The 9,631-nt window shown below is 47.9% G+C and overlaps 1 protein-coding gene across 2 annotated transcripts in view; it reads left to right on the top strand.

The window, feature by feature from the left end:
- Nucleotides 1–1,743, top strand: part of RHOB (ras homolog family member B) — a 2,973-nt gene extending 1,230 nt beyond the window's left edge. The window contains exon 2 of one of the 2 annotated variants that reach the window (XM_039887764.1): nucleotides 19–1,743. In XM_039887764.1, coding sequence (XP_039743698.1) covers nucleotides 19–303 — 285 coding nt within the window. In that variant the 3' untranslated portion in view covers nucleotides 304–1,743. The remainder of the gene's footprint in view (nucleotides 1–18) is intronic. The other variant, XM_039887765.1, reaches the window with a different exon arrangement.
- The last annotated feature ends 7,888 nt before the right edge of the window (nucleotides 1,744–9,631 follow it).

Below are 9,631 nucleotides of genomic sequence, written 5' to 3'. Positions count from 1 at the left end.
GAGAAGTGGGTGCCGGAGGTGAAGCACTTCTGCCCTAACGTGCCCATCATCCTGGTGGCCAACAAGAAAGACCTGCGCAGCGACGAGCACGTCCGCACGGAGCTGGCCCGCATGAAGCAGGAACCCGTGCGCACGGATGACGGCCGCGCCATGGCCGTGCGCATCCAAGCCTACGACTACCTCGAGTGCTCGGCCAAGACCAAGGAGGGCGTGCGCGAGGTCTTCGAGACGGCCACGCGCGCCGCGCTGCAGAAGCGCTACGGCTCCCAGAACGGCTGCATCAACTGCTGCAAGGTGCTATGAGGCCCGCGCCCGTCCGCCTGCCCCTGCCCGCGCGGCCCCTCCTCCCGGGCCCGTTACCCCCCAGGACCCCACCGGACTGCCTGGAGTCTGCCTTCCCGCTCGGCAGCCGTGGCCTGGCAGCTGTGGCTCTGGCGCCGGGAATCGGCGTTAGAGGCGCCGGGAATCGGCGTTAGAGGCACCGGGCACCCCCTTTTCAGTGTCTGTGTGCGTCCGGCTGTGTTGCACAGGCCCAGGCGCCCCGCTGAGTGCCAAGGGTCACCTGAGTACCCTTTTCTGAAGAGCCGAGCCTCTTCAGAGCCTGTGGCTGTTTGTTCCGACTCCCCCCCGCCCCGTACCACCCCACCCCCGCCTCGGGTCCCCGGAGAGGAGCTTGGCGCCGGAGCGCGGCCGCGCCCCATCAGATGTTCGCCCATAACCAGCGAGCGCCTGCTATCTCTTGTCTGTAACATAGACCACGGGAACTGCGGGAGGGGAGGGCTGGGGAGGATGGGGTGTTATATAAATATAGATATAATTTTATTTTCGGAGGTAGGATGGTGTTATTTAATGGTGGTGGTGGGTGGAGTGACAGGGCGCTAGAATAACTCCAGCCCAGCGTGGGTCAGGCGCCCATCCAAGCATGAACAGGACTTGGTCGTCTTTCCAACCCCTGGGGAAGACATTTGCAACTGACGGGGCTGAGAGGACACAGCTTCCGGACTCGCGTCTCCTGCCGGCCAGCCCCAGCAAACCGCTCACCAGCCTGGGCAGGAGGAGGGAGTGTGCTCCGGGTCGTTTTTGCCATAAGCGAACTTTGTGCCTGTCCTACAAGTGAAAATTGTTCAGTCCAAGAAACTGATGTTATTTGATTTATTTAAAGGCTAAAACTTGTTGGCTTTTATTTTGAAAGAATTTTTTGCACAATTGTTTCATTGTTTGACACTTAATGCACTTGTCATTTGCATAAGACAGTAGCATTCTGACCACACTTGTACGCTGTAACCTCATCTACTTCTGATGTTTTAAAGAAAAATGAGGATGACTTTTAAAAATTCCGAGAGGAAAAAGAAACCACTAATTTTTGTTTTGTTTTCTTGAAAAAAGTGACAACACTGTTTTGTGATTTCATTTGTGCAGGTATGCACACTATTTTGATAAAGGGCAGTAACAAGTATTGGGGCCTATTTAACTCTCCCCCTTTTTTTTCACAAGGCCGTCTCTAAAGCTATGTGAAATTTTTTCTGCATCTCTGTACAGAGAATGAACCTGCTCCTAGTCTCCTTCCTCCCCCTCCCTTCCCCACCCAGTGGTACTTCTACTAAATTGTTGTCTTGTTTTTTATTTTTTAAATAAACTGACAAATGACAAAGTGGTGAGCTTATGATGTTTACATAAAAGTTCTATAAGCTGTGTATACAGTTTTTTATGTAAAATATTAAAAGACTATGATGATGACATTTATAAAATGGCTCCTGTGGTTTAATAGCGTGAAAAGATAGCTTAAATGAATTTTGAGGCAAGAGAAGAATTCTGCCAGGCGAGGGCTTTTCTTGTCACCAACTCCATTTCCCTGACAGTGTTTGTAGTCAGTGAAGATGAAATTCCTTTGGGGGACATGTGGGGGTTGGGTGGCCATAGGAGAGCAGGCTGTTCCTGTCGCAGTCCCATAGGAAGAGGAATGGGTTACCCAGGCACTCAGTGTCAAAACTTTTGACCTAATGTTTGCATGTTTTAAAAACACTTGTGCCTATTATGGGGCCTTTGCTCCCTCTTCTTTGAAACTTGAAGTTGTCATTTGTGCATTTTAAATTTAGATAACATTTTTTGTTGTCGTTGTTAATTACCCATGTGGGGCCAGCTTTCTGAAGGCTGGTTACTGAGTTCCCTTCAGCTCCTCAAGGGGTTACACTGTACCCCATGAAATTGTAGGTTGTTATCTTTGGGGCTGGAGCTCCTTGGTAGAGCCCGAATCAGGAGCTGATTCTTTTATCATTGAACTTTTCATCTGAATGTGTGTCTACAGGGAACCTAGAATGTTTTATTCTAAGTACCAAGAATGGCCATGTTATGGACAGAACACAGGATGTTTTGGCGGGGTTGTTATTTAAAGTTGGAACAGGCGTATTTTGAGATTTAATCCTGATGAGTTCTAGTTTCAGACACTTAGTCTGCTGTGGGGGGTCTCAGACCTGGACAGGCAGTTTATACTGGGAGACCACATGGAAATTCTGCTACGGGCACGATGGCTCAGACCTGCCAGCTCTAAGCAGCCTCTAGGGAAGATAGCTTGATAGTGCCAACCCCTCCCAACTACCTAAGAAGTGTGGTTTTTGTTTCGGGAATGGGCACTTTCTGGGTTTCTAGTACTTAGTAACTCTCCCTCCTCCCCTCTCTCCACATCCCTGGAAGAGACAGAGAAGATCCCTTTTGAAGTTTGCTTTAAAGCTTCAGGATTGTTTGTTTCCCTGTCTATTCCCACACTTCTAGAGCTTTTGTTGAGTGAGACAAACCTGGCTGTTGGTGACCTTTCACCCATTTAAACATTAGGGACAGGGTCTCCTGGGCAGCCAGGCCTATCGGCCAACAGAGGGGAATTGTCTGGGCTTCTCGGGGCGCAGAGCAGGGAGAGGGTCCAACAGGCTTCTCTGAGCCACTACCTCACCCCTTCCTCAGCCCACTCACCTTCATCCTTCAGCCTACTTCTTCTTCGTTTTAAAGCCAAAATTTGCCATTGAAAAACAAACTGTTGATTTGCAGGTTTCACCGCTAGCAAATCCTTCTGTACCAGGGACTGCGGGACTATAGGGAAGAGCTCAGGCTTGGGCTCAATGCCCAGGACTCAGCTTTGCAACTAGCCAAGAGCCTGGAGGCCCAGCCCCCTGAAAGGGCCTTTTCTGGGTTTCCTGCCTGCTCAAAGCTGCCTGGTACCTATAGCTGTCTGGTGTTTTTTTTTTTTTTTTTTTTTGATTTTGCAAAGACAACCACGTAGATGACGCATGGCGGCCTGAGTTGTGCTTGTTTTAAAATGCATGGCATTTAATAATCCTGCCGGAACACACTTTTCTTGCTGCATTAGGATCCAACTGGAAAATACAAAGACGAATGGCTGTAGTCTGGAAAAACAATTAGGAAAAAGAGGTAAAACATCTGGTGTTACTCTCAGGATATGAAAATTCATTTTGCACATTTAAAATAAATGTGCTGAGTTCATTTAATTGCCTGTCGAACTGTTTCGTGGAGAATAGTGAGGTGTTTCGTTGATCCTGGGCACTTTCTAGCGAAGAGCATTGGCTTGGGTTCTCATTTAATCTTAATTTTAAATCAACCTGGGTTCTACTTCTAAGGCCTTTTCACATGTGTTTAGAATGGTCGTTTTCAAACTTAAGCGTGCATCAGAATCACATGGAGAGTTCAAAACACAGACAGCTGGGCCTAGCCACTAGCTATTCTAGTAGGTCTGGGGTAGGGTCTGAAAATTTGAATTTCTAACAAGGTCCTAAGTGATGCTGATGCTGCTGATCTGGGGACCACACTTTGAGAACCAGTGGCTTAGAATAAAGGACCCCGTCAATGCACAGAGAAGGAAGGTCATTTAGTTGAAAGTAACTCAAACTGACTAGGGTGGTGCGCCCTGCAGACCTGACTTCCTTATGCCAGAGAGTACAGCACTTCCAGAGAGGGTCCCCCCAGGACGAACCATACAGAAACCTTATCTTCTCTCCACATTCTTGTGCAAAAGGAGATTTCATGCCCTTCTAGAGATTTATGTCTGCCACTTCTGAATTCAGAATGCAATAGCACTCTGTAATTCATTCAGCATTGGTGACTACTTTGTCAGCTCTGCTGAGATAAGTGGTACAGAAGCAAAGAGGACACAGTCTTTGCTCTGGTGGACCAGGGGGTTCAGGAATATATTCACTAAGACCTTGAATACAGCATGATCAAAAGAAGGGATTAGGCCCGGGGCACACCAGGGGTTGGGGAAGTGGGGGAGGGCAGCATGGAAGAGGAGACATTTGATGTGTAAATGGAAGACACAGCTTCTTTGTCTTACTTTGAGGCCTGGCCTCTGGGGCATAGAACTCGCTTGGGTGAGAACCACCTTCTACGTTTAGCCCCACTGGCATACATTTTTTCAGTCAAGAAAAATGATGTTACCCAGCCAAGGGACACACAGAGGCCAGGAGACAAGGTTGGTGATGATAGTTTCACTGTTTTTTCTGTGCCTTCCAGGGATGTGGGGCAGACACGAGGGCTGGCTGTGCTAACCATGCTCCTGGGAAATGTGTAGCCTGGGCTCAAGATGGCCATGACACCACAAAGGGACCTTGTTGGAGGATAGTCCCTTACCACTTTACTTGGTCCATCTTCTGGCTGGAGGGAGAACCTGGGCACTCAGATGGCTTCTCCAACTCTCAGTGGCCCCATTTCTGGTTTGAGAGTTAAGAGTCTGGGGTATTTTAGTTCATTCCTTCCTGTTTATTCTTTTAGTCGACAAATATTTATTGTTGACTGAAGGACTCTGTGCCTAATATTACGCCAGGAGCTTGTGGACCGATAGGACCCAGTGGACAGATAGGCAGGCATGGTCCCTCCTCTCACAGAGCTTTCTGTCTAGTAGTCTGTCTAAACAAATAATGATAATGATGGTAATAGCTAATATTCATTGACTGCACATAAGGCATTATTCCAAGCTCTTTATCTGCATCATTTTATTTAACCTCTGTATTAGTTATCTATTGTTGCATAACAAATTATCTCAAAACAGAATGGTTCAGAACGACATCTACTACCTCATAGTTTCCGTGTGCCAGGAATCTATGCGCAGCTTCGCTGGGTCCTTAGGTTCAGAGTCTCCCTTAAAACTGTAATCGAGGTGTTAGTTGGGTCTGGATTTATCTCAAGGCTCGACTGGGGAAAGATCTGCTCCCCAGTCCACTCACATGACTGCTGTCAGGGTTCAGTTCTCACTGGCCGAGGCCACCTTCAGCTCCTTGCCATGTGGGCCTCTCCACTGTGAAGTCACAACATTGGAAGCTGGCCTTACCAGAGCAAGCAAGAGAGAAGAACCAGAGAGTGAGAGCGAGTGAGTGAGCGAGCAAGAGAACATGGGACAGAAGTCAAGGACTCCTATAACCTAATCTTACAAGTGACATCCCATCACTTTGCTTTATCCTATTGATTAGAGAATACAGTAAAGGGGTCCAGCTCAGTGAGAGGGCATTATTCCAAGGCCTGCATATTGGAAGGTGGGATTGTTGGGAGCCATTTTAGAGGCAGCCTACCACAATTCCCACGACGACTCTGAGGTAGGCGCTGTCGTCCTCACCTACTGAGGAGGAAACTGAGCCATAAGAGGTTAGACAACTTGCTCATGGTCACAAAAGGTATGTGGATTTGAACCCAGGCCGTCTGGATGCAGGACAACCATGTACGGTGGGATAATGATTTGAGAACAAGCACCCTGACTGCTGCAGTGTAGAGGATGGGTCGGAGCAGGGACTACCAGATGCAAGAAGATGAGCGGGGAAGATGTTGCCATTACCGACACTGACGGTGGGAGGAGAGGGCAGATTGGGAAAACATTCAGGAGGTAGGAGGGGTGGAAATCTGAGCGGGAGGCACAATGCTGACCCCTGGATTCTGGCTTAGGTGACTTTGAGGATGCCGATGCCATTATTTAAGACAAGAATCAGCAGAAGATGAGAAAATTTGGACGGAGGACACCAGAAGGATATGTTGAGTTTGGTTTTATATATATTGAGTGTGAAGTGTCTTTGGAAATGATCGCTGCTCTTATTCTCCTCACCTGCCTTCTCACACCGTAATTTGTGGACTTTCTGTGTAGAGTTAGACTATTGTGTCCTGTTCGGGTCATGAAGAAGTGCCACAATCTATATGGATGAGAGTACTCTCTCTTGAAGGGAGTAGACATTCACCAGATCAAACTTTCTCGGAAGAAGCAAGTCCTGAGATAGGAACTGTGGTTTTAGAAAGTGGACTTTAGACAACAGAGAAAGGGGACCCTATCCTCTCTCTTAAGACCTGTTCTAGGTGAGTTGAAGGTATTGTTGGGTGGTAATGAGGTATGGGGAGGGGAGGAGACTTCTACTCTAACTGGGTGGCCAGGGTAGGCAGAGATCCTATGAGGGCCATCCAGTCTGGTGGGCTGTAGGAGAAACCATAACCAACAGCCAATTTTAACTTACACCTGATGGATTATTAATTCTCTTCTATTATTTTAGAACCTTTCATAAAGTCTTGCTAAATGTTCTAGCCTGACTTTAGCTCTGCTGTGGAGAATTAAGGGAGGAATATCATCTATGTCTGGGCAGGTGGCAAGGAGAAGCAGCACTTCTGAGGAATTCAGCTAGGATCCGAGCAAAGCGTCCAGCTGGGATTCATCTGGATATCCAGGATAAAGTCATTCTGAGATAAGCATCATGGTTGTGTCCAACCATCCCTCTTTACATGGGGACTGGTTTCCTCACTGCCAACCACAAGTCAGGGTGCCTACATGGCACTGTCTGGCACGTAGGTGGATGAGTTTATGGGTCAGATGAGCAAAGAGGGAGGTGTCAGGGTACAGTTGACAATGGACTCTTTGCAGGAGGGATATGATGACCTGGGAAGAGCGTGTGGAATGAGAGGGGACTGTAAGACCATAAGTACCTCCATGAGCCCAGAGGCCATGTTTACTCCATCACTGCTATATCCCTAATTGCCCAGTACAGTGCTTGGCACATAATGGGACCTGAATAAGTAGTAGTAGAATGAATGAATTAAAGAAAAAGCAGAAATTTAGGGATCACCACCTTCTAAGAAACCCAAGAAAGTGACAAAGGTTGGGAACAGCTGCTGTGGGGAATGAGAAGAAGGTGAGTTAATGACTGGGAGGCATGGAAGGTCCAGCAATGCTCAGATCCTGGGAAAGAAGAAAGCAGACGAACCACTGTTTTGACATGAGTTACGTGAGATGCAGCAATGACAAGTAACCGATTGTTTTCGTTGCAGAGACTGAGTGCTCTTGTAAAGAAAGTGCTCTTGTAAGGCCAGGCTTTGGGTGCTGACTACACCCATCGAGGGAAGGCCTTCTCTGGACCCCACCCTGAGCAGAAATCTCAATGTGCTTGGCCCAGTAAGGTCCCTGGGAAAATACTTCCGGTGATCCTGGGATGAACAGGTAGTGGGAGCACACGTCCAGCGCTGTAGGCCACCCTCCGCAGGGCCATGTGGGTGGCTGGATGTGCTCAGCTGCTGTCACTGCCATGCTGAGCTTTGAGTGCTGGAGGAAGCTGGGCAATTTTGGATTCTGGGGCAGGAGTTTGGCACGACCGGTCCATATTTTTCATTTAGAAAATTATGACCTGAAAATGCAATTCTGAGAACTGTGGAGCCAGGGCTCAAGCTTTTATGACTGCGTGTGACCTCTGTCCTCTGGCTGTCATTTGGAGCTATTTTTCTTTTCCCTTCAATCCCGAAAAGGGAAGAAACAAATGTTACCAGAAGCACGTTTCTCATCACTTTGTTAATGATTGATTTTGTTTGATTCCAGAACTTGTTTGGCCTTTGGATAAACAATTGAAACCTTCTGGAGGCTCCTAAAAGAAATGCAGGAATGCGTTTGCTATTTAACGGTAGAAAGATTATAAATGAGACTCTGACAGAATAAAAAATATTATTTATATGAATGCTCAAAAGAAGTCACTTGTAAAGTATACAGTCTTCAGTAATGGCCAAATATGGGAAAGTCTGATATCTGGTCACATAACTAGGGTGACTCTGTAAATGGGAAGATCTGTCTTTCCTCTAGGTTGAGCAATCTCATGGCTAAAAATTTCCTCCAAGAAAGTCTAGCATTGTAGGCCAAATGGAGGCCCAGGCTACACGCACGAGATAACACCGACACGAATTAGCCAGCCTGGGTTCTCTGAAGGTATGTTTAGCTGTATGTACCAAGGGAGAATTACAGACTGAATAGTTGGTTACCAGCCAAGTTCGGAAGAACAAATAAAGATGAAGTGCAGTGAAGGTATAAACAGCTCAAAGGGGCAAAGAATGCTAATCGGGCTTAGAAAGCCACGAGTTTTCCGGCAGGCTGATATGATCTAGCCTCCTCCAGTGACACAGTGACCAACTGGGAAACAGTCCCACCTGTTAGCCGAGGGAACTCAGAAGGCCAAGCACCATCATGAGTGCGTGCAGAGGAGGCCGGGGGACCGGCATCAGCGGGGGCCTTGGGCCCACCCCGGGTGTGTGGAACCCTCTTGTCTTCAGCTGAGTGACAGAAGAGATCACTGCTTACGGAGCTTGCCGGGGACCTCAAGAAACAGGGGTAGGAGCGGAGCTGCACGGCTGTGTCTCTCCGCCTCGGTCAGGGGGCCTCTCCCACCCTCTTGTTTATCTCCTTCAGCCGCACGACAGGTAGTGTCTTTGGTGAGGAAATCAAGGATTACAGATAGTGACGGACTCTGTCTGTCACTATCTGTTTATTCATGTGCCAGTTTTACCCTCTCCTGCCTCAAGTTCTTTATTTGTAGAATGGAAATAATTTTGAAGATTAAACAAGCTCGAACCACGTACTTGGCACAGAGCCCAGCTAAGTCCTCGATGAATCTCGATCACCTTCCCTCTAGTGGGTTCATCTTAGTACCTCAAACGCAAAGTAGAAGTGGAATACATTTTGTTGAGTTAATGAGTGTATAATAATAACAACTCTTTTGTTTATCAAGGACCTTTTCAGCTGTAAGCTCCTCAGGGTATCACATCACACTCATTTTTGCAACACCAGCATCTAGCTCAGGGTCTGGTCTATGGTAGGTGGTTGGTCACTACTAAGCTACTGAATAACAAATAGCTCAAGTTCAGAGGGTTCTTGACAAACTGGAGATTCTCAGGAGTGCACAGGATGAATCGGCACTCAGGGAAGAAGGGCTCACCACTCAGGTCCCAGTGGTGGCAGAAACCAAGCCCCCTGAGTGCTGAGGAGAAGGCTACATGGATCTGGGGACCCGCAGGCTTTCTCCCTAGGAGCATGATGCTCTCGAGTCCTCAGCAGAGGCTGGATGGGCTCTATACCAGTCTGCTGACCCAAGGATATATAATGAGGAGCAGAATGACCAGGGTGCAGAGCCAAGGAGAGCCTGCCCAGCCTCACTTCAGTGACATGGCCACAGATGGAACGAGAGACGGTAACTCCTCTGGGTGAAGCGAGGGCTGGGAAAAATGCTGACAACTCCTAAGTGATCAAGAAAGATGCTAGAAAGATCCAGGTGTTAGTCCTGGGTGTGCAAGTCCCAGGACTCAGCTGCTGCATTTGTAACCTGAGAAAGCAAGTCTCGGCCTATTA

Source organism: Pteropus medius, unplaced genomic scaffold, assembly GCF_902729225.1.
Source record: "Pteropus medius unplaced genomic scaffold, Ma_sr-lr_union100, whole genome shotgun sequence".
Lineage (NCBI taxonomy): Eukaryota > Metazoa > Chordata > Mammalia > Chiroptera > Pteropodidae > Pteropus > Pteropus medius.
This window is presented reverse-complemented; position numbering and strand designations above follow the sequence as displayed.